A 25,202-nucleotide genomic window follows, 5' to 3' on the forward strand; every position below is an offset into this window, starting at 1 on the left:
GAAACATAACACAGTATCTCTCATGCTGGGGATGAGGCCTCACTAAATATAAGCTCTGAAGAGAAGAATAAAACCTGTGGTTTCCTCTTTGGCTCCCTGTGCCTCATTTGAACTCCGTTGTCTGTTGTATCTCTCTGTAAAGGAAGACAAAATAAATACATAAAGCTGCCTAGTATGACCTTTTTGTTATTTCTGCATTTTAAATTTCCATTTTAAAGGAGTGGAAAAGTACATTGCAAGATTTGAAAGCGAAATGCAGAGAGTGCTATTTTTCCATCTCAGCAGCCACACATCAAACCAAGGACAGCATAGTGGTTAAAAACAAAATACCCTTTGCTATCAGAAAACTGCAGCTATAGATGTGCTGTAACACTGTGATGCCAGCTGCAGTCAATTCTTTGTGGCCATAGGTTTTCACAAGTGGTGGTTGCTTTTGGGAGGTTTTCTTACTAAGTCTCTTAGACCTGAAGCATAGGTTGAACAAAGTGGTGTGAGGTTTCCACATGCTTTTAATGTCTCTTTACCTTTGTCTGAGTTCCTGGTTTAAAAGACACAAAAAGAGGAAAACAATAAATAAATGTATTGTAGGCCTTATTTAAATATAAATCACCGTATCAAAAATCTGTGCTTTCTCTGGGTTTTGCATAAACTTGTTTTTTTTCTTCCTTCGTGGTGAAAGGGTGATTTGTCTGTGTTGTTTGCATCGGGTAAGAAATCTTGCAGCCAGGACACAAAGGGAAGAGCCCTCTGTTGTTTTGTGTTCACACATGCAAAACTGAGAATCTGGCCCTCAAGATTCACACTTCAGAGTGTCTTGTAGATACCTTTGTTTCTGTGCAATATTCTCTCTTATTCTAGTTTATTTATTGTCTCTATCAGCAAGTACAGTTTGCAGTAGTTAAATTGACACAGGTTTATTATCCTGGAATAAATTTGTATTGCTGGGATTTTTAACAAGGCATAACATTCATCTGTTATAGGAAAAAGATTTTTTGTCTATTACAATCAGTACAAGTACATTGGTAGGCAAATCCTTAATCCTTATCAAAATAGAGTGAAATCAGTAAAATAATTCTTAACTTGAATTAGTATGTAGTTGCAGACCCTAAAACTTTGTTGAGTAAGAGAGGGAGAAGGTTTTAACTAATTGCATTCGTCTGTACAGATGTCTTTTGTGGACCCATTTGGGCTCGTAGACCAAATCTGGCACAAAAGATAGCATAGAAATTTTGACTGTTGAAAAACTGAGCAGGAAGAGTTCCCATGGTGCAAGAATCCTTTGAGTAAGGGTCCTTTAATACTGTAATTCATGAGTTGTCTACAGGAGGAATAGCAGAAAGTTAATCTAAGCTACCTTTCAAGGAAAATTAATTAAACCCCATTAGAACTCTGTATGGACACTCATTCTGAGAATTAGAGTAGGAAGGGAGGCAACTAATGATGCTTCAATTCTTCATCAGAGGCCTAAGCATGATTTATCTTAACAGATTTCTGTTCTTAATTCAGTTAGTATAATTTAATTTCCCTGAATGCCCCTAGGTAGACGAAGGCAGGAGGGAATAGTGGCTTTTGAATTGCCCAGGGCACTACAGGTAAAGTCCTCAGGAGGTGGCACACACTTTTTGACTGTTAGCACGGACCACAGAGCTTTGAGCCATCTCAGGTGCCACCAGCACCCTGGGTGGTGTTTACCAGTACCTGGCATAAAAGGTTTGCTCTCTGTGACTGAGCTGTGTCAATGCAGGTGGCAGGGGTAGCCAAGACTGTGGTCGGGGTCGCTGCTGCAGCACTTCCCATTCTGTGCTGCTGGGATTCACTGGGCACTGTTCACAAGAAGAATGTCAGAAGTGATTTCTAACAGAAAAGCTGCATGGGGTCATTTTCTAGTGTTGCAAACATGGTCTTTCCTGTGGTTTTCAGAGCCAGGTCACCATCGGTTCCCAGTCAAATGTGCAGTGAACTGGGACAGGGTGTGCAGTAGCTTGGCTAGTTCCTGAACAGGTGCCACCATGCCTCTACCTTCTCACTGCCCAAAGCTTTCTGTCTGGGCACAAGGTGAGAAGCTTCCTGCCAGGAGATTGAGGCAGCCCGTGTGCTCATTATTTTGCTTTGTGAACCTTTCCTGTGGCAGAGAAGGGGCTGCACAGTGCTCACTGCGTTTTGAACACTGGTACTTTTTGATAATACAGCTTCCTCTCCCATCATCTTGCTGTCTGCATTGTCACCTTTTACCTTCCCGTATGTTGACTTCTGACTCTTTTCCTCTCTAACTCAATCTTATTTTCCCACGAGAGTGACCTTGGGGATTTTGGTGCTTGCCTGTTTCTCTCTGTATGTTACAGAATTTTATTATTATGGGAAGACATGTTTCTATTTAAGCTAACAGAGTGATTAAAACAAATTATATAAAATGTCTTAGCTTCTTCCTTCTCCGCAGAAGGTGCACTGAGAAAGGAAAGAGTTGTGAAAGGTATGGAACTACCTTCTCTGGCATACCACCAAGCCCCATTCCCAAGCTTTTCCTCTCCCGGTCTGTGGTTGCCCGTGCCAGAATCAGCAGCCCATGCATACAGCATGGTGACACCACACTGGTGGCACAGGGACTTCTGCAAAGGGCAACTGCTTTGTGGTGTATTTCTCCCAAAAATAAAAAGGCTAATTTGTTGTAATTTGCTAAAGATTAGGGAATGATGGAGTGAGTCTCTTGAAGGCATCTTTTCTCCCATGGTGAGTAGACACTGTTAACTGCCTTCTATCAGTAATTTCACAGTCTTACCCTTAGTTTTGTTACAGCTGCAAAAGAAACAAGTATGTGACAAGGTGATATGTGACATGTACTGTGAAATTCATTAACTTGGCACTACCCAATTATTACAAGCAATTAAAAGGTAAATGGATAATCATATAATAGAGCAGGATTCAGGTTACATTATTTGATTTAAACTGTTATCAGTTGCAAATCTTCTTCTGTTTCCAGTGAGCTACATGGCAGTGGCAGCAAAACTTCTGTAGCACAAGGTTACAGTGATGTGACAGGTCGTGCCAGGTGTGTGGACAGCTATGCCGAGTGCCCCCAGTTATGGCTTTGGCATGCACAAAATGGCCAGACGTGGCTATGGTTTGGCTGAGAATGACCATCCATGAGGAAGAGGGTGGAAGTTGTGGTGGGACAAGGCAGGTACACAGAGAGGGAACAGAGGCCTCTCATTAGGCATTAGGCAGGGCCTTGTGCTTTAGTGCTTTCTGATCCAAATGCAAAGCAAAAACCAAGAATACTTCCTCTGGCAAGAGGAAGAGCCATCATTTAGCCTGGCTGAAATCTGTCAGAAAAGTACTTTGCAAAATGCAATTGTACTTGGAGTGGCTGTTGCATAAAACCAATTACATTTCTTCTGAGGAAGCTAAGAGCTGTCACCTGCTTCTGTTACTGGACACCAGGTATCTCCAAGCGTCCTTTATTGCTAGAGAAGAGTCTTCAAGCACTGGGCACTGTATAAACACAAGGAAAACATGGTCTCTGCACTACAGATTGTGCAGCCTGATACATGAGAGAGTTGATGTATATGGATGGACAAACAGGGAATGGAAAGAAACAAGGAAAGAAATATCATAAAAGTGATTTTATGACTGTTAAAATAATAATACAACACTGACCTCAGTGGTAAGAGGTCCCCTAGAGGCCTCCTTGTCCTCTTGTTGTAGGTTGATTGTTGGGCTCCAAGAAAAAAATACATCCCTCATTCCTCCTGTATCACTCATGAGCCTTGTTTAGTTGAAGAGAACAAAACATTGGAGCAAGCAGTGGGATATTTCTATTGTTTCTCCTCTGAACCACATGAGAACAGATATCTAGGCAGTATGAAGTTAATGCAGCTCGGCTAAAGCCCTTGTGTAGTAGAGGTGGAATTATGCAATGGTTGCCTGAAAAGCTCTAGAATATGGTTGTACGTATAGCCGTGTTGATAACATTTAGAAGCAGGGAGAAGACTTGCTCCTTGGACGTGGCTATGTGATATTATGTGGGTTAAATTAAAGCACTAGCTAGCACTGAGGGGAAAAAAACAAATTTTGTTTCAGTAGTAGTCATATTGCCAAGAGGTAGGTCAGGGCATCTCTTGGTTTCCATTGCATGTAGCTCTCTATGGTTGTTGTAAGAATTCTGAATATTGCTGAATTTTGCCAGAAATGTGGAGTTGCCACGTCCTTGGCAGGTGATGGACGAGGGAAGGTCAGCCCTTCAGAGCCACTCCTGTGACCACGTTGCTGATCCAGAGACTGTTTGTGTTCAGGGAGTGCAACGGCTCTGAACTCAGATTTTGTATGTTCGTATTTCTTTGCTTTCTCTACACATTGGGCTGCTGAGAGAGGGTATTGGCTTTAGATCCAATCAGTTACTTTCCAAGTATTTTGAATTGGCAAAGACTTTTTTATTGAATTAAACTGTTACGTAGGAATGTGTTGTTTTCAGTGAGGCTTTTGCTACAAGCCGGGAGGGCTGCCTCAGGCCCAGGCTTCCAGGCTCCTGGACTCCTAAACTTATGTGTTCTGGGACTGATGGAAGCTCAGCCTCCTCAAGAGTAACTGCAAAGTGTCAGGATAGACAGGTGATCTGCTGCTTTCTGGGTCACAGGGATGAGTACTGGTGATGAAAATGGTGTTGATACCAGAAACAGGAAAAATTTAAAAAAATCCAGAAGGCACAGCTGACATGTCTGCTCAGTTTATTCAAGTGTATTTCAGAAAAGAAGAAAATTCCTGGAGTAGTAGTCACCTTTGAAGGGTGAAGCAGCTTGAAGGATGCTCATTAATGATTTAAAAGGGGAGTGTGACTTAAAGGCAATGTCAGAAATCCTCACAAGTGGGTAACAGCAGTCAAGCTAATGTTTGTGCCTCTTCAAAACCTTTACTTGGATGTCTCTTCACAACAGTCTGGATGCACTGAGGGAGAGCTCTGCCATCCTTTTTTCTCTTTGAGTAGCTGCCTGAAAATAAATGTAAGAAGGATTTTCTTAAAATAAATGAGAAAACACACAAGGCTGGGTAAAAGTCTTGAATGCTCAGACTTAAAAGTCATCAATTCCCCAGCAAGGTTAGATGAGCTTAAAGTGTATACATCAGCAACAACCTCAGGAGGGAGCTAAGAAAAATGAGAAGATTTATTCTCTTGGACATTAAACATCACATCTTATTATGTGGCGACTCACAGATTATCTCTGTATGGGACTGCACAGGGCACTTCCATGCACATGTGTATTTGCCTGTGAGTGTAATGTGACAGTCCTGAAGCATTTGTGAATGCAGATAAACTAACTCCAGCTCAAATGTATTCCATAAACAGCTCTTCAGATACACTCATCTTTGTATTGATTCATTTGTTCAGTTGTTGGAAAGTCACAGGAGCTTATTGACTGCTCTGGCCTGTTACCAGGAGAGTCACTTAGGTGGGAATTAGACAACCTCTAGCCCTAAACCTATAAAAGGAAGAAATGCATACCATTATTTTCATTGGATCTTTATTAACAAACTGGTTGCTCAGCTTCTGCAGAATCCTAAGCACTGTATTTAAAGCCTCAAAGTAGTTTCCTCACTTTTCAATCATTACTATCTTTTACTGGTCCTTATCTTCTGCTTTTTCTTTTGCAGTCCTATATAAAATGTTTAATGACAGTTTAGAGAAACATAGGACATTGGATATCTGTAGGTCAGATGAAGAATAGCCTGCTTTTAGTGTTTGGTTCTTTCTGGAAAGAAAAATCCTATTGCTAGCTACCCTTGTGCAGCCAAGCCATTTGAAAAACTCACCAGCTGAACACAAACCATGGCTGGGTGTTTTGTTTTCCTTGTCTTTTGTCAGTGCCACCAGTGAAAGGGAGGAAGAGACAAAGCAGCTTCTCACACTGACGTTGACATAATTTGGCACTTGCTGGAGATTAAAGTGAATATGACAAGATCTTTCTTTCTGAGGCAGTAACAGGGATCTGAAGTGCTGACTTCTGTCAATACGCCAATGGCAAACTCCTCTGCCTCTCCCTCCAGTGACTGCTGTTGCTATGAGAAAAGCAAGAGGTAAGGCTTTACCAATATGCCAGTACTTTAGGATAAAATGAAGAGAGGAAAAAATAATGTGAGGCAATGCTATCTAGAGCTCATAACAATACAACCATGAATTATGCAGTTGCATCTGTCCAACATATGCAAAAAGGATACCAATGCCTAGGAATGAACATGTAATGCATAGGGCACAGCTTCCCATGGTTGTAAACTGGTATAAAATTATTAACCTAACAGGGGTTATTCTGACTTAGAGCATATAAGAATGTGATGTACAAGTCCTGCTTTCCCACTTCATTCTGCCATGAGGTAATACCTGTTCGCAAACACATATAATATAGTCTGAGAGGTTTATTGAAAGTGAGTCTATTGTGAATTCTCAGCCCCCTCCACTGGGCTCAAAGAGCCCTCTCAGAGGGCAAACTACATTCTTCCAGCTTGTTCCAGTCTGCAAAGGTGTGACTTCTGTTCCCTCCCAGTCCAGGCACATTTTCTTGTTTTGCCTTTGGACTGTGGCAGAGGAACCCCCATGGGGCACACATACTTCCAGCAGATCAGGTCAGCTTAGTCAACACAGGCTTCAACAAAGCAGAAGCAGTTTTGATTCTGTTTTGAATCTGTTTCCTAAAGGGTAAAAAATGTCAGAATTGTTTGCTTGGGATGAAAGTACCATGAGTCATCAGGGAAACCCAGGAGGAAGTACCCAAAATTTTCTAGCCTGGCAAACATGGACAAGTGGGCTAGAAGCAGGAGCAGGTACATTAAACTCTCAGTCCTTGTCCCTTGCTCCCAGTTACTTGGATGCAGGGCATTTCATTACCCAGATGTCTCTCCAAAATGGATCAGTTGAGCTTGTAATCCCTCACAGCGAGTTTACTCAGCACTTTTATGGGACTTAAAGCTCTCAAATGTAGAGTCCTCCAGAAATGCTGAGCCCTGTTGAAACTAGTAGAAGAACATATGCCAGCATTGTACCCTGGCTGCAAGGAATGCCAGTGGTATCCTGGGCTGTGTTAGACTAAGTACTGTCAGCAGGTCAGGGAGGTGATTCTGCCCCTCTGCTCTGCACTTGTGAGGCCACACCTGGAGTGCTCTGTGCAGCTCTGGGCTCCTCAGGACAGGAGAGACATGGACGTTCTTGAGAGAGTCCAACAAAGCACCGTGAAGATGGTAAAGGGACAGGAGGAAAGACTGAGAGAGCTGGGGCTGTTCAGCCTGGAGAAGGGATGTCTTGGGGGCATCCTATCAATTGTTACAAATACCTGAAGAGAGAATGCAAAGAAGATGAAACCAAGCTCTTCTTGGTGGTGCTCAGTGTCAGTGAGCACAAACTGAAGCACAGGAAGGTCCCCTGAACATCAGGAAACATTGTCTTTGAGGGTGACTGAGCAGAAGGATTCAGCATTGTGTTCACCCACCTCCTAAATACGGAAGCTGCAACCACACAAGGAAAGCACTTTGAAAAAGTACCAGAGATCCATCCTCTCCTCTGTTCAGAGGACTCAGTAGTTAAGCTGGCTCTTTATTTCTGGAAACTAGTTATTCTATCAGTTATTGACCATCTTCATCTTGATGGCTAAATAATTTTTAGCACAGATTGTTTATGCTTAAGGGCTACTGCAAAGTCCCATGCAGTAAGTTTTCTACATCCCTGTTTGCTAGAAGCACCAGCATATTCTCTAAGAAAGCCTGCACTGTGCATGCCCTATGTCCTTTCTTTGCCTATGACATTTCTCCTGCTATCACTTTTAGCAAGAAAACGCTGAATTTAATTAACTTTTAGTCTGACACTGCATGGCTGATTCTATGCCTTGGTCAAGATTGCAAAGGATGAGAAGAATCCATTATCACATCTCATACTTCCAGGAGTTTACTCATCAGTTTGCATTGACTGCATGTGTAAATGGAGGCCAGATGTTGCTACACAAATGTATTATAATACTGCTGTACAAATTTGTATATTACTGTGGGATTTGCTTTGCAGCACTGACATCCAGGGAATAAGGTGGGCATTGGAGGTGAGAGAGCCCAGTATCTCCTCCTACTTGTGAGTGAGTTCCTGCAGTGGCTATAAGAGGGAGTCTTCGAGGTTTCCTTAGAGTGCTGTGCACGGTCACTGAAGATGGAGGGCATGTGAACAGGAGACTTCCAGGATGATGCTCTGTGGTGCAGTAAGAGCAGCAGCTCTGAACAGCTGTGCACTAGAGGAAGGCTTCAGCTTTTGGGCAACACTTGCTGCTCCAAGAACCACTGTGGTCTCCTCCAGAGCATATGCTGGGTGGGTTTAGATAATGAAACAGTGCTGTTGAGCAAACAAAAGTTGTACATCTCAACCAACTAAACTTTGTAACTTTGCTGCCATAGGTTTGTCTGTGAGCGGTCTGTGACTTTTGTCTGGAAGATCAGTACAAATTGGATGATTGGCTGTAAAGTATGTGCATCTGTCTCCATCCAGAATGTAACTAGGAGCATATGCTGTACCATTGGTGATGCATGTGGCAAGGACAGTGTAACTGGGAGCATATGCTGTGCCACTGGTGATGCATGTGGCAAGGACTAGTGACCCATTTGTATCCAGTTCCTACCCATGGTGATTTCTTGCCTGCCCTGAGGCAGGGCTGGTCTGTGTTACTCAAGTTCCAGAAGGTTGTCATGCAGTGAAAGTGAGATAACAAGTAGTCCTGACCTGTAAGGGCACTGGTTTCCAAATGCCTGTACTAGTTTGAAAACAAACCAGTGGGAGGCACCAAGTCAGAATAACAATTTAATGGAAATTAAAGAAAAGGAAAAAAAGTAAAAGAAAACACTGGTTCAAACTGACAGAGTCAAGGTACAACCTGACACCCTGTTAGGCAGGGTGGTGGTAGCAGTCTGGTAGAATGGTGGCTGCAGTCCTCTGAAGCAGTGATCCTGTAGTAAAAGAGTCTGCTCTTCCTCAGAAAGTCCAATGGTGGCTGTGTAGCTCCTGTCCTCTGGAAATCCAGTGGAAAGGCCTTCTCTCTGGTGTTCAGTCTCAGCTTATATCCACGCTGGGATGCTTGGTTCCTCCCTCTGGGTGGAGCATCTCACAATGGGGTAATGAGTCATGAGGCCAAGTGTTGATTAGGCTCATTAACAGATGATAGTCCAGAGGGAGTTATCTATGAGTCAGGCGGCAGGACAATGATGGGCAATTAACAGAAAGATAGTCTAGGGGGAGGAGGCAAGGAAACACTGCCCCACCTGGTTTCAACAGCTCATGAGGATGGTAATAGAATACACTGCAACCCAGGACAATGCCTCACAACCAAGGCTGTTGCTCTCTCTTTGACTATGCCAAGCAGCAGATCTTGCTGTTTATGTGGTCAGTAGGGTGTGCACTGCAGTCTGCACACCCTTATCAATTCTCCACCAGCAGTGTTAGCTGAATAATGTGTTTTCACTACACATACTACTCTGTGTCTGCCTTGTGACTTTTAATTTCAGTTTTCTCTGGGAGTGGTTGGGCAACAGTTTTTATCCGATATGTGTCAGATTATCACCATTGCCTGAGTGTTTCTTTCTGTCATATTGATCTCACCTGTTGTCGGTTAAGGAAAGAAATGTGATTGTTTGGGTTTTTCTTTTCTCCAAGGAATCTGCTGCTTTTAAGCAGAAAATAGTTACATTTCTTAGCTGTTTGCCTGTGTGGTTAAGACAGGGCGGTACATGAGGCCAGGACCTCACTTTGCTCTCAGAACTGACCCTGTAAATGCTTCTGGTAGTGTTTCCTTTCACATAGCACCAGATCAGGACTGTTTCAGCATTTTGTTGGTAGACAAGGGTGAGTCCAGGCATCAAGGGCACCCCTGTGTCCTCATATGGAGGATGCCCCAGCAGACTGAGGTTCAGAGTGTGTTGTGTGGCCATGAGCTGAGCCATACACAGTCACTTCTTGTCCATGGGCAGAGAACTTTGCTCTTCTGTTCCATTAAGTTACCAATAATGATCATTGCTGAAATGACTTTACTAAATAATTCAGAAGTCTGCCTTTTCCTCCTTTCTTTCCTGAGTCCAGAAGGTGGTAACCTAAGCACCAAGACATGCTGTGTGTCCCTTGGTGCTGTGTCTGCTCCTGGCAGGGCCTGGGGCTTGGGTCCAGAAGGTCTGCTTTGTTTGTTCCCCAAGGTCTGGACGAACACAGATTTTGTTTCATTTTATTCTTTTTTATTTAAAAGCTATGCAGCAGTTTGTCAGTTGAAGCAGAAGACAATCCTTTGCACCAATACTTACTCACGTACACATGCTGATCAGCTGAAGTGTAAAAGCTCAAGGTGAGTGCTCCAGCCTTTAAGCAATGACCAGTCATTGATTTAGCACATCCACAATTTTCAGGTGGTCATGAAGTAGTTCCTCCATTGTGTCCAGTTTTCAGGGTACCTTTAGCCACTAGAGATACTATTCAGTGTATAAATTATTAAGTAAATGGTCTTTTAATAGTCTATGCTAAAGAGGGAAATGAAAAGCAACTGAGCAATACCACCATTTCTAGGTGTTACAGGTGGTGGGTACTATTAGTCAGAACTGGAAAACACAGAATCTGTCACCTTTTAGAAGTATTCAGCAAAACACTGAGTTACTTCTGGTCAATTAAAATCAGTTTGGGTGTTTAATAGTTGTTTATGATGATTTTCATACACAGATGAATGAGGAGTTACTTGAGGCAACATGTGTGCAGTTGTCCAGCCAGAAGTGAAGCAGCCTCTGGTAAAGGTGAATGCAGAGAGGCTCATGTGGCAGAGGAGCTCAGCAGATGACAGGGGGCTGGCTTGCCTGCTGAAAGAGGAGCTCGGGATGGATGTGGGGCGTTATGAAACAGCTGATGTCAAAGGGACGAAGCAAAAGGTTGAAATGGAAGGAATCAGGCATGAGAGAGTGATGGCCAGATGGAGATCCAGCTAAGGCCCCAAAGTGGAATTACGTAAGTCAAACATTAATGAAAAGCAGCTGGGTAGAAGAACAGCCAGCAGCCAGGCTTGTTTCTTGCCATATATGAGACATCCCTTTGAGGTGTGCCTGATGGCCAGAGGATGTGATAGCTTTAGCTGTAGCTCTTTTGTCTCCAGCTGTTGTGAGTTCCGTGCTTAGTTCTCTGGTCTGGTGCATTACAGGATTTTTAGGGTAAATCATTTTTTCATCAGTGTAACCCACCAATTACCAAGATTTCAAGGCAGTTGGATGGGGTGGTGAATATACCATTCTTCTGTGGGTGGCCACCAAAAATACTTGAGAAGAAAATTTCATCTTTGTTCTACATAGTGCTGTCCTAGCAAGCACTTGTGAATAGGCTGTAATTCCCCAGAGTAGTGAGGCAGAAGCTGGTCTGTGATCCAGGAGCAGGCTCCCATGTAGTGGATTGGATGCCAGGCACCCACCAAAGCCTTTCTTATCACTCACCTCTACAGCTAGACAGGGGAGGGAAAATGTGAAAAAGGGTTGTGATAAGGACCAGGAGAGATCAGTCATCAAATACCATCACAGGTAAAACAGAGTCTAATTACAGACATTAATTGAATTTATGGCTAACGAAATCAGAGCAGGATAATGAGAAATAAAATAAAACCTTAAAATCACCTTCTTCCCACACTCCTTCTTCCCAGCTTTACCTCCTACCCCAGCAGCACAAGGAGACAGGGAATGGGAGTTAAGGTCAGTTCATCACCCACTGTTTCTCCTGCTACTCAGGGAAAGGAGTCATCCCCTGCTGCACTGTGGGGTCCCTCCCACAGGAGACAGTTCTCCATGAACTTCTCCAATGTGAGTTCATCTCACAAGCAACAGATCTCTGCAAAGTACTGCACCATGAGTCCATCCCACAGGCAACACTCCCCCATCAAACTGCTGCAGCGTGGGTCACCCTACCATGTCTTTCAAGGACAGGCTGCTCCAGCATGGGCTCCTCTTTCCATAGGCCTCCCACGGGGTCACAGCCTCCTCTCGGGCATTCCCCCACTCTGGCATGGGTCACCTCCATGGGTTGCAGGTGGATCTCTGCATCCCCCATGGATCTCCATGGCTGCAGGAGCAGAGCTGCCTCACCATGGTCTGCACCATGGGCTGCAGAGGAATCCCAGCTTTGGTGCCTGGAACATCTCTCCACCTTCTTCTTCACTGACCTTGGTGTCTGCAGAGTTGTTCCTCTCACATATTCTCACTCTGCTCTTCTCTGGCTGCAATTACAACTGTGCAAAAACTTTTTTTCCTTTTTCCTGAAATATGTTATCACAGAGGCATTACCACCATTTCTAATTGGCCCAGCCTTGTCCTGCAGCACATCTGTCTTTGGAGCTGCCTGGGACTGGCTCTGCCAGACATGGAGGAAGCTTCCAGCAGCTTCTTGCAGAAGCCACCCCTGTACTCCCCACGCTGCTACCAAAGTTTTTCCATGCAAACCCAATACAGTTTTATTTCATTATTGGTCTGTCTGTGCAGGCTGTTAATGGTAGGGATTTGCCACCTATTTGTTCCCTAATACAGGTAAAAAGGATATCTGCAGCTTCACATCCAGTTTTTGGAGTAAGAAGTGAGGGGAATAAGCAGCAAAGGATCCACAAACCCAACTCGCATTCTGCCATGTGCCAGGTTTCCACGAGACAGGAACATAACACATCCTACCTCTGCTCACAAAAGCTTGGGAAGCCTAAAACTCTGCATCCAGTTTAATCAGGCTGTCTAATGACATATACTGAACTATCAGCAGCCTAAATAGTTTTTCATGGCTGTCATTGTCTTTGGGGATTGCTTCATGTCTGGGTTTCTTACCAGAGCCTGAGGAAAGGAAGTAGTCAACACCAAGTGAGAAGTGATGTAAGGCAGGTGATTAATTTCTGGATTCCTTTTCGACACACAGCCAGAGCACCTCCCCAATGGGCTGGGCTTGGGCAGCCTTGTTTACAGTCACTTGGAAGGGCTGATACTATCTGTTGAAATGTTAGGTGTCTTTTTAAAAACAAAAATCAAAGTATTTCTGTTATAATGGTAAATAAAGAACCCGGGAGATTTTGCAGCAATGACCATCTGGTTGCAGAGGGACAGAGGCTGCAGGCATGTTTGTATCCTACACCGAGCAGGAGCAATGGCAGGATTACTTGCCTGCATGTTCACTGCTTTGAGGGAAGAACAGGGTGGGAAAAATTAATGTAATAGGAAACAGAAGTACAGATCTGTGATTGTGGTTATTTTATTGCTACGGTAAAAAAAAACAAGGACATTTAATGATTTTCAAAAATTTATTTATTTAAAGAAAAATTGTGGCAAATGTTTTCAAAATAGAATTTATGTTTCTGGCAGCTTTACAAGTGAGGTAGCTTGTGCCTAGATACAATGTTCATAATAGCTTAGAAGTACTTTTTGTTAAAACTCACATTCATTAAAAAAAAATCTTCAAAGCACTCCATATTTGGTGAACAGCATATAAAAGGTTAAAGTAATGAACGTTGAACATGTTTTAAGGTTATCTTTGAGAAGGACTCTTCAGATCCTTAAATGCCTGAGGTGGCCTCCAGGACTTTAAAGCTTAAAGAAATCCTATATACGGAAGAAATTCTTCCCTGTGAGGGTCTTGAGGCCCTGGCACAGGTTGCCGAGAGAAGCTGTGGCTACCCCACCTCTGGAAGTGTCCAAGGCGAGGTTGGATGGGGTTTGAACAATCTGATCTAGGGGAAGGTGTCCTTGCAGGGGATGGGATGAGATAAGCTTTAAGGTCCCTTCCAACCCAAACCATTCTCTGATTCTATGATTGTACCTACTGAAAAAGGAGGCTGTGGCCTTTTGTAGTTAGGTACAAATCCCCCAGCTATTCTTCTGAACATACCTGTTTACTCATTTATTCTTTCCTTTGTGCTTTCACAAGAAGCCCTTGTGCCCTTCAAAAGCTCAGTAGGAGTTCATAGTTAATTTACAGAATTAACAGGGATGGAAACCTGAGCATTTTGGTGCATCCATACTTGCTGGAATGATTGTGGATTTGATGATTATGGGGTTTTGTTTCCAAACACAAGAAAAGTTTTATTCCAGTGCCACACTTGAGTGTAGCAGTGGAGCCCACGTGTGTGGCTGGTGCTGCAGTTCAGCAGGTGGGGCAGTGTACTCATAAAGTAGATACATCAATTACCTGTAGTCTTTAAGGATGTAGCCCTTCTGGGAGTGTTTGCATGTTTACATATCAAAACCAGCCATGCGTAGGGCCCTTTTAATGCATTTGAACTATTATAGAAAAATTTTTGGTTTCAAAACCATTTAATTAAGGTTAATGAAGTTTGGGACTTGGGTACTTGTAGTGGTTTGGTCCAAAATACTCATTACTGTTTATCTTCTGTGAGATAAGAATTAGGAGAAATGCAAAGCAGGCACCAAACTTGAAAGAATATAAAGAAGTTTATTAACAACTCTAAAAGAGGGAAGAAAAAAAATATTATACCACCTTCAGAACTCTCCTCCTCCCCCCACCTTCCTCCCTTCTCCCACTGACAATGTGAAAAAACAACCCTTAAGATGTTCAGTCTGTTTACCACTTCCATAATAACCTTGTTCAGTCCATTTAGAAAGAGAAGTCTCTTCTTGCTCATGCTATGAAAACAGTATCACAATGAGACAGCCGCCCACTTCCAAATATTGTTCAGTCCATTTAGGAAGAGGAGTCTCTCTGCCTGCGTGTGAGTCCTTTCCCCCGACTTGCAGCTTTTCCCGCAACTGCTTTCGAGGGTCCACTCTTGAAGTTTTTTTGGGGTACAATTTTAAGGTTGAGCCGTTCAGAAACAAAAACAGAGGCCCTTCTCCTTCCCTGGGAGCAAAGGGTCTCCATCATCTTCATCGTTAAGACTATCTCTGGGAGCATCTCTAGGGACTGAGGTTTTCTCCTTTCCCGTTTGGAGCAAAAGTCCTCATCTGGTTCATCTCTAGGGACTGAGGTTTTCTCCTTTCCTATTTGGAGCAAAAGTTCTCATCTGGTCCATCTCTAGGGACTGAGGTTTTCTCCTTTCCCATTTGGAGCAAAAGTCCTCATCTGGTTCATCTCTCCCTGTCCAAACTTCTCATGAAATTACAGCTGCGTCAGCATCTGCCTATCTCGGCGCAGGTGCTTTTGCTTACGAGTTGAACACTCCACCCCCCATATCTTCATGAAATTACAACAGGATACTCTGATATATCATAGCTTCACAACAGAATTTCAGCTTTAAGCATCTCCTCTCTCTCTTCCCTCAGGTTTTCAGCTCTTCACAGCAGTAAAAGGGTTAATCTCACCTCGGCCTTGCAGTTTTGCAGCTGGAATGTTGAATTTTTCTTATCGCAGTGGAGAGGGGGGAGAGCCGAGCCACTCAGGCTGCCCACGGCAAGGCAGTGGGGGGGGGTTCCACGGCTGGAACAGGTCCATGGCTTCAGGATGGCCGTGGCCCGGCCCGGCCTGGCCCAAGCAGGGCCTGGCCAGGCCCGCTGGCCCCCACACGGGGCCTGCAGCCACCTGTGCCAGCACCGGAAACGAGAGAGCTTGGAGGGGGAGTTTGCCTATTCTTAAATATGGATCACAGAGGTGTTCACAACTTTAAGTGGCTTAGAGAATTGTCCATATTCAAACTGGCCAGCTGATAGGTTCTATCAGTTCCCAGAGGAAACTGTAAGCACCCCTTAGCAAGGATGTCCCTTCCGGGACTATGCTTGCTAACCTATGACAGTACTGTATTTCATGCAGTAATACATGTGTCTGTTCTTGATAGATGTCTTCCATTTGCAACAGTATTCACATATTCAGGACTCAAATCCCCATTGTTCCCATGCCTTTAGAGTAGGGCAGACTCTTGTCATAATATTACATTATAATCCTTTCCAAATGCGAAGGTGGTAACTAAAAGATGCTGAAATGAAAAAGAGGTGGAGATTAGCACTACTTTGAGAGAGCAGGAGTGAAGGTTGAGGGCAAGACTGAAGATGATGCAGGTGGTGAGGGAGTTGGGATTTTGAGAGAAGAGTGTTTCTCAGGAGCAGAGAGCCAGTGGGCTCTCCAGGTACAGCAGCTGCAGGACAACAGTGGTGGGGATGAGGCAAGTCTGTGCCCTGCACAGCTCCCTGGCCCCATCATGGAGGGTTGTCCCAGTGGCTGTAGCTTGGGGGTTGAGTCCCTCAACTTACCACAGGAGCCTATCCCAGCCCAGCAGAGCTGCTGCAAGCCTCCTTGTATCCCTGCAAGAGCAGCAGTCCATACAGAATATAGTTCTGGCTTTTGAGGAGTTCATCAGGGGAAGAGGAGTGTAGAGCAGAACATATAATTAAAAACCAAAAGAACTCCTCAATTCTGAAGGCTGATAGGAAATCAGACAGTGTTAAGGTGCCACTGGGCAAGGATGCTTCTGTTACTCATACTGTTCTGCTGGTGGTAGGAGTTGTTTCGTGGGCAGCATGGCACTAGTGAGTTACTGGGGTTTGTGAAGAGCCAATTTAGTTTTGTCTCACTACTTTGTCTCACATTGTCAGAGGCATGTAGAAGAGGGGTTACACACATGCCATGTGCAGGAGGCAACCAGAAGAAGATGGGAGAAAGCCTTGTCTCCAGGGGTACTTTACTTGGCAACCATTTCATGTCTCACATGGGACAGGCAATCAACAGGTGAACACCAAAGACACTGTACAGACTATACATGCCCAAGTTAAGGAGAAACAACAACTCCGGTCAGATGGCAAAAGCACCAATGGACTGCAGTGGAAGGTTGGACTGGGCCAATGGTGTCCTTCCAGCAGGCAGACTTTGGGAGGAGCCAGAGGGCATAAAAAGTAACTGCATCACAAGTTCTGGGGGCTTTTTAAGACTTAGTTTTCATTTGGGCTTGGTGATTCTGGCGCTTTTTGAGTTGGGGCTTTTTGAGTCTGGGGACCTTTTGAGTCTTGTGTTTTTGCTTTGGCTCCAGCCTGCTGACGTCTGCTCCTTTGCCCTGCCTGTCTTTTGTCCTTTTTGCCCTGGGTCCAGCCTGCCTTTTGGCTCTCCTGCCCCTGCTGGTGCTTGCTCACCCTCGCATACTCGCCTTCCCTCTATCTGGGCACTTGGTGGGACACCAGCTGACCTCTGAGTCTTGTTTGTAGCCTGTATCCTGCCCTACCCCTTCGCCCGTCCCAGCTGCTGCCTGTCCTGTCTCCCTGTGTCCCTGACTGCCGCCCTGGCGATTCGCCCCTGCATCCCTGCCTGAGCCACCTGCCTCCGATCCAGCCCACTGCCGTGATCCCCACCGCAACCCTGCATCCTGGGTCCTGCACCTCCTGCCCGAGCGCTCGCTAACTCACCGCATGTCTGGCTGCCTGTCGCTGCGGGAACCATGCCTGTGGAGCCATGCCTTTCCAAGAGCCGCACAGGCTCCCCAGCAGGCAGCGTGCATACACCCCCTGCCACGTGGATGTCAACGGCACTCCCCATCCTGCTGGTGGTAATGCCTGCTTTACCCCTCTGTGTCTCCCCTCTCCCTCTTGCTCTCTCCCCCCATTCCTTTTCCATTTTTCTTCCTTCTTCTCTGTCTTTTCTAGCCCTCTTTAGTCAGGCAACTTCTTTTTTTGTTTTGGTTTTTTTAGGTTTTTTTTGTTACCAATAAACGGTTCTCAGATAGAAGGTTGTCTCTGTTGACTTAATTTCGTTCAAGACCATCTGTTTTTAAAAGAACTCCTCACAGTTCCCCACAGTGGAACGCAACAGGGTTCTTTCTCCACAGCTGATATTTAGCTACTGTCTTTCACAAGTATAAATACCAAAATGGTAGAAAAGTAAATAAAGCTCTACAGCAAAGTCTGGACATGAGCAATGCTAAATACCACTGGGTTCTGCCACTCATATATGTCATGTTTAGGAGACTAGTTCCAGAGGTATTTAGTGTGGGAGCCTGGAGCAGGATGTCTTAAACCCTGGCCTTTGCATGATGGGATAGTGAATATGTAGTAAGATAGCAGGCATGTTGCCTTTCTGGGGGCTTGACTAAATCCCAGCAAGGAACACTGGAACAGATCTCAGTAGGTCAGTAATGACTTGGAAATAATGCTCCTTCATTAAGTCTTCTGAATTATTCCAATATTATTTTTGCCTGGCTGTATAGCTGTGGGCTCATTCTGCTGTTCCTTTGATGTTTGCAAGCTTTTGGATCCACTGGATATGCCTTTGTGTTCAAATTTGTATTTGTGGCTGTCCCAGAGTTCTTCAGGGCATAGCACCAAAGATTGTTATTTTTTATTTAAAGACTACTGAACTGTGTTGCAGTGGGGATTTCTGCAACATGTATAGACAGCAAGGCCCGTGGAAAAGAAATAGGGACTGATTCTTAGTAGATGTTTTTCAAACATCTTTATTCTCAGCTGCATGGCCGGACGACTGCTGAAGAACTCTTAATCACGGGACCGGCACGGCCATTCCCGGGCAGGAGAACACAAAACAACCAATGGGGAACAGGATTCACCAGGGAGTAGGGAAACCCCGTGCCTCTACCCCAGGGTCCCCTCCCCCGGACCCCACGGCAGCGGGGAGGAACCCCAACAGAACTGGAATTCAAATTCTGTCCAAATTCACATTTTGTCCTAATTTGAATTCTCTGTTGGCCATTATGAATTTTCCATTCATAAACTTTTTATCAAGTGATGAGGCAGCATTGAGGCAGCGCAGCAGCGGGGGTGGGGGGGTGGTGGAGTCAGCCATTCAGAAACACATCTGAGAGTCACTCTAGACTCTGGTTGGTGAGTAATACTAAGCTGTGAACACATCTTGAACATCAGGATCCTTTCACATGCTGAAGGAAGTGTTGCAATTTTAGTCATCCGATCTTTATATTGCTCTCTGGAGCAGTGTGTTTCTTTTTACAATAACTCAGGAACACATAATGAAATTGCTAAATTCAAGCAGAGTTCTTGCTGAGTATGGCATTTAGGATATTAATTCTGTGACATGATATGTCAAGCCCATGGCAAATGTGAATTTGCTCCATATGGCAAGAGGCATCCTACACACAGTGTACAGGGCTCTGCTCAGACAACACAGGAGCACGCACTCTGCAGCTAAAGGGAGAATACAATTCTGCAGGGTTTTTCTGTCACCTCTGCAGCCTGTCATACATGAAATCCCTATTTGTGCTTGGTCTTTGCATATTAAGTGCTTTAATTAATTAATTTTGAGTTAAATATTTTTAGATTGAATCTTAAAATTAACCCATCAGCCCAGGTACAAAATCCAGTTCCGTTATCAGTGTTTTCAATTGTTCAAAGTAGTTTATTAAGAGAGTTGCACCCTTCCCAGTTAAAAATTCCCCAGTTAAAAATCACCAACTTGCCCCTTTTCAAACTTCAAACCACCGGTACACCATAAGAGTTACCTTTCCTGTGTTTACTGTATACTTTTACAAGTGTTTTGAGATGTGTTGGATGTATTTTAATACTTTTTTTAGGTGTTTTTACTTGCATTTGGTTCCAAGGCCATAACCCCCAGTTCTAACAGCCAGCAGCTATTTTTAGCCCATAGCCGTTGCCCTGGGGGCAAGCTCCATGGCAACCTGGGTTTTGGTGGGGGCATTTTAGCTCCCTTGTCTCAACTAGTACCACCCCTCTGGCAGCAATGAGCCATTGGTGGACGGAGATGATCCATCAAAGGGAAAGCACCAATCGCTTTAGACCGAAGGGGCGGGCTGTGGGTGGGCTGTGGGCAGAGCAAAGACACTATAAAAACAACGAGGCAGGGCTTTTTTTCCCTCTCGCTCTCTGCAGGCTAGGTGTGGTGTACGCCAGTGCTGGGTGTTAAAAGCCTACTCCTATTAAGGAGCCTTTAATAATCTTTTTCCTGACTTTGGACCAGCTAAAAGTCAGCCCAGCACTGCAAGTTCTTTTTCTCTACCTGAGGTCTAGTGCTGTCTCAGCCAGAAGATCTCAAATCCCTGCGCTCCTGGGGCATGCCATCTACTGAGCCATAGGATCCCAAATTTTTATGTTTTTCTAATTTCTGTAATTTTTCAATTTTTCTGTTTTCAATAAATTAATCTTTTTAAGAGTTGTCTCATTTCTCACACTAACAAAGCCTGCTTGTGGGTGGAAGTGCAGAGTTAACAGCTAAAGGCTAAATATTTTGCCTGCGGGTGACTCTTAACCATGCTAATTATAATGTGATTTTTGCCTGGAAAATGGTAAGTGCCAGGGGAGGGATGAGGAAAGAAAACAAAACTTCTTTACTGTAAACATTGGTTGTTGGAAATATCCTGGAAGAAATATTCCTGAGGGTCTCAGTTTCACCTTTTTCTTAACGGTGTTGGTATTGCTGAGATGGCAGTGATACCCTGTGGTATCAGATGCTATCATTCAGGAAGTCACTGTAAAATTGCAATAGCAAAAAGTCCAGGGATGGTTTTAATTCCTCTTCACAGATCATGCCCTCTATCCTTCCCTGAGTGCTGTGCACAAAGTAGGATGTACCTTCCTGGATTTAAATGTCCTGGTAGCTCTGGTCTGGTTCACATGTCTTGGCTTTACAGAAGAGGAATCAGCTGTACTAGCAAACCAGGATCACATTGCAGGGCACCTTTGCTTTCACTCAGTAAAAATGCTTGTTCTCTGGTTGCCCTGGTGAGCAAGGGGAGGTTGTGATTGGAGGGGGCAGTGCTCATCTTGGGTATTTCCTCTTTTTCAGGGGGTTCATGAGTCGAAAGGTGTGACTGAAGATTATTTGAAACTGGAATCCCTGATCCAGAAAGTTGTTTCTCCTTACTTGGGCACATACGGTCTGTATTCCAGTGATGGACCCTTCACGCACTCTGCCTGCATCTTGGGTAAGAATAACACAGACTCCATTTGGCACAGCACAGAGGACTTCCCAAAACCTTGCTCCATGCAGGGTCAGGGCACACACAAGAGGTGACTGCCAGTGCTCACATGAGTACAATCAGGCTTTTTTTCTAAGACTATGCTCTTTGCAAGGTGCAGAACCGCAGTGAAACTTGCAGTGGCAAAAGATGAAAGCTGATCATCGTAAGAGTGCTCAGTAATAAAAATCAGTAAAATGAATCTAGAGTGTGTTTAGAATTTCCATTCTACCTTTTAATGAGAGAGCTTTAACACAGGATGCTTTATGGACAGTGAGAGGAAGAAGCAAGAAGCCACTTCTAAAGTACTCAGTAGTTAATTTTCAATCGTGTTAATTAGTACACAAAGATCGTACAAGGCTGTTAAAATTAGGGAAGAAAGTAGGAATTTGTCTTAGAGAAGACTAACACATAAGCCTTCAAGCATGTAAAAGCTTTCTGCAGAGTAGAATGTAATAAGCTGTTCTCCATCCCAATGGAGTTAAGAAATACAGAGTGGATCTCACATAGCAGGGGAAATTCAAATTATATGGAAGGAAAAATCTCTAATTTCACATGAATTGCCTCTGAAGGTTATTGAATCTTTACTGCTGAGGCACTTTGTACATCAGCATCCTTAAGGAGCAAGGGGGAAACGTGGGCTGGCCTGGTGTCAGCTTGAGTCCCCTTCAGCTTATTTTCTGATTGTTGGAGCTCTGAAGCCTTCGGTGACTTTTGTCATGGCAAGATTTAGCCAGAATGAAGGTGGAATATCCTATATAGCAATTAAATCTGTTGAAAATATAAGGGAGATACTACCAGCATAATGAAAAAGGAAATGTGGTAGTACCTGAGTCTTTTATTGTAAATACGGTGATGGCCTGATTGAATAGAGCAGACAGAAGGGAAAATAAGCTCAACTGCACATTTTCTGTGCAGTCAATTCAATATGTTTGCTTGTCAGAAATGGCCAATAAAGTAGTTGATTTTCCCTTGAAGCTGAATGGCAAAACATGTTACAGCAAGTGTTTAAGAAACAATGAGTTTCAAGTAAATAAATAGAGGCCAGTTATTTATGGAAAATGGTTCATGATTACTACTTTGTATGCATTGCTTGTCATTAAAAGGCCACAAGCATTTAAATGGAGCCCCAAATTGGCATTTTCTAAATATGAGCTTTAGTATGTCAAGATAGGAAAAATGCACCCAAAGAGAATAAAGCACCAGTGAAATGAATTTTTAGTAAATAAGTGTCTTACTATGTGACTGCAGAAGATAGGAAGGTTTTGGTGGACTGGGCTGTAGATGTAGCAATATCCCTGAAATGGGTCTTACTGTAATAACTGCACCTGGATCCAAGGGAGCTGAGTGTGTAAGCAGCTGCTTCTTTTAAACTAATGCATCTAATTCTCTTCAACTATTTTGCTAGCATGTGGCATGTTGTGATGAGAAACCAGAGTTCATAGCCCCAGGAACCTTTTCTGTTTGCCAACTCAAACTCCTAACAAAGAAAAAGTCCAAAAATGAACTTGGATCAGATGATTTCATTGCTGAGGCAGACACAACTGCAAAATACAATCTTAAATACAGAAACTGGCTTTTTTAGTAGTACAGCATATGATTGGAATTTGTGTCCAGGTAAGCACATAATTACACAACAACATAATTATAAGAGATTGGCATATGTAAAGGAAATTGCAGAGTTTGCAGGGAACATATACCAGCATCCTGATTTAAAGCAGTTTATTTGCAGTGGCTGTGGTTGACTTCCAGAGGGTAATTTGATCTCCTGCTCCAGTTGTGTCCCTTTCATGGGATGGCAAAGTGAGAGTAGCAGAAAGCAAGCTTCAAAAGTGAGACCTATTATTCACACCACTTTTTTTTCTTATAGCACAAGTGAATCTGAGCATTGAGACCTGCACGGAGTTTGAATGGTAGTCGTTTTGCTCATGATGGTAATTCTGTTCACACTGCCAGGACACTCCAGCACTAAACCATTGCCAGAGAGGGAACTCCATGCTCACTTGCTGCCATCTGCTGCTTATTTTCTGGGAAAATCCCACTTGGTTAACAGCATTCAGGCAATCACTGCTGGATTGAATGCAGGTTTGCTCCCCCAAAAAGAGGTTTCTGTGAGCACTGCCCTCTAGTTAACATTTTCAGACACTCTTGGTGCTCTCTCCCGTGTGGTCTCTGAACAATGCTTTGAAAGTTTTTCCAGAATTAGTAGAAAAAACTGCCTGTCTTAATCCTCATGCTCCAAATTTGAAGAGACTTTATTTTCCCAGGATGGGTGGAAAAGTTAAATTTCAACTACTAGAAATGAGTCATTACTTTTATAGCCTGAAAAAGAACAAAATTGCACTTTCTGTGCTTGTCTTTCTGTGCTTGTCTAAAGGAAGTATTTACAACTGTATATCACTACTCCTGCAGTATTTACTGTTTTACTCCAGCTGCTGAAGTTGTGTGAATATAAGGGAATCTCAGCTATTATTTGTAAAGATAGATTTGGGGTCTTCAGTATGCTAAAGAAATCTAGGAAGTCTGAAGCCTGTGAATCTACAATACAGCAAAATGTCTTCTTCTAGAAAAGTTTCATTCAAGAAAAGATTATGAATATGCAGAACTTCACATTTCTTTTGAACACTCATAATTATTAGTACCGTAATAGGAGACTTTGCAGATATTACTCTGGATCTTTGTTTGCAGAGAAGAGGTTCTTCAGGCGTTCGAAGTCGGGTGACATCCTTGCCAAGAACCCTGTGGTGCGTTCGAAGAGCTACAACAATCCACTGCTGACGCCAGTGGCCGAGTATGAAACTGAGGGCATGGCTGCCAACGGAACCGGCATCCGAAGGCACTCTGTCTCAGAAATGACCTCCTGCCTGGAGCTCCAGGGGTACTCCAACCTCACCACCATCATGGACAATGGTTCCAAGAGCTCCATGACAACCATGAAAAGCTCACTGCCAGGAGACCAGGAGAGGCCCAGCACCGGGTCTGTGCAGTGCTCCAGCAAACTCAGCACAGCTGAGCAACAGAAAGGACTCTTCCACTCAATGGGCGACCCACACAGGTCTTTTGACCTAGACAGAGACACTTCTTTGATTCCAGTTCCCTCTTCCAGCCCTGAGAACATAGTGGATCAGATTTTGGAGTCGATTGACTCTGATTCTGAAGGCATTTTCATTGATTTTGGCCGAGGCTGTTCCAATTCATCAGTGTACAGTGTGGATGTGAACAGACGGAGCATCGTGTGAAGCCTATTAGGAGACAAATCGTGGGTTTTAATATTATATATGAAAGTTACGAAGGTAGTGAGTTGGACTGTGGGCAAGCTGTGTATGCCTGGGCAGAACCTCTGCCAGTACTGAACTGGCATAGTTGTACTGAACAAACACAAGCCTACAGCAGGTGGGAATCTGCTGAGGGGGAAGCAACTCCAGCCACTTTTCCCCATCCCTGTCACCCTGCAGATGGATTTCCTATTTCTTTATAAACTTAGGAGTTCATAAACTGACAAGTGTCTGGTAAAATGCTATTAGTGCAGCTTGTGGTGTTTGTTCAGTGAAACAGCCCAGCAAATAGCTGTGCTCTCTTTTAATTTTCTAAAGAGATTTCCTGCAGATGACAGGTTGTTCTCTGAACTGTGACACCTCAGCTGCAGTAGAAACATATCCTTAAACAAACAAACAAACACAAAAGGCTGTGGGCTTTCATGCCACAGAATACAATAATAAAGAAGTCTCTTTTAATCTTTTTCTTGTACATCCTGTATGCACTCCTTTGCCTAGCAGTGAGTTAGAGTTCTTGAAGAAAGGTGAATAAACAAATATGCATCCTGATGTCACATGATGCCTGGTGTCTCATTTTCTGTTTCACTGTTTCCTCAGCCAATACCTTGTGTCTGCGAGAGTTGTCTTGAAATTGGCTTTCAAGGCTGTATTAATTTGCTCTGAATGTGGCACTTCTGAGAAATCTGTACTGTCAGCTCCTGAAGCATCTCTTGTATGGAGAGATTCCATCATAATTCAACTTACTTGTTTCCTAAATAAATGAAAATATGGCCTCTCAGGGAAAATCCTCATTGTATATTTATATTCTTAAAGAAATACCATAATGCATCTGCTGGCAGTTATGATTTGGGCAGTGTGAACCTTGCAGCTCTTATCCTGAGCACTCCCAGCTCTTTGATTCTCCCTTGCAGTAACATGGTGGTCTAAGAGCTGGGTCAGTAGTTTTGCAGAGGATCGATGCATGTGATACTAAGGTGAAGTAGAAATCCTGCTGCGTGATACGGTTTTGATCAGGGGGTTTTGCAGTGAAGGCCACTCCATTTTGTGTCTGTGCTTT

The 25,202-nt window shown here is 43.8% G+C and overlaps 1 protein-coding gene across 4 annotated transcripts in view; it reads left to right on the forward strand.

Moving 5' to 3' along the window:
* The window catches only part of PRR5 (proline rich 5), a gene marked incomplete at its 5' end in the record, with an annotated part of 94,934 nt that extends 70,029 nt beyond the window's left edge, over positions 1 to 24,905 (forward strand). For all 4 annotated transcript variants that reach the window (XM_082280264.1, XM_082280265.1, XM_082280262.1 and 1 more), the window contains 2 exons: positions 20,699 to 20,837; positions 23,559 to 24,905. In XM_082280264.1, coding sequence (XP_082136390.1) covers positions 20,699 to 20,837; positions 23,559 to 24,109 — 690 coding nt within the window. In that variant the 3' untranslated portion in view covers positions 24,110 to 24,905. The remainder of the gene's footprint in view (positions 1 to 20,698; positions 20,838 to 23,558) is intronic.
* Between the last annotated feature and the right edge of the window lie 297 nt (positions 24,906 to 25,202).

This window comes from Coloeus monedula, assembly GCF_965178545.1.
Source record: "Coloeus monedula genome assembly, chromosome: 4".
Lineage (NCBI taxonomy): Eukaryota > Metazoa > Chordata > Aves > Passeriformes > Corvidae > Coloeus > Coloeus monedula.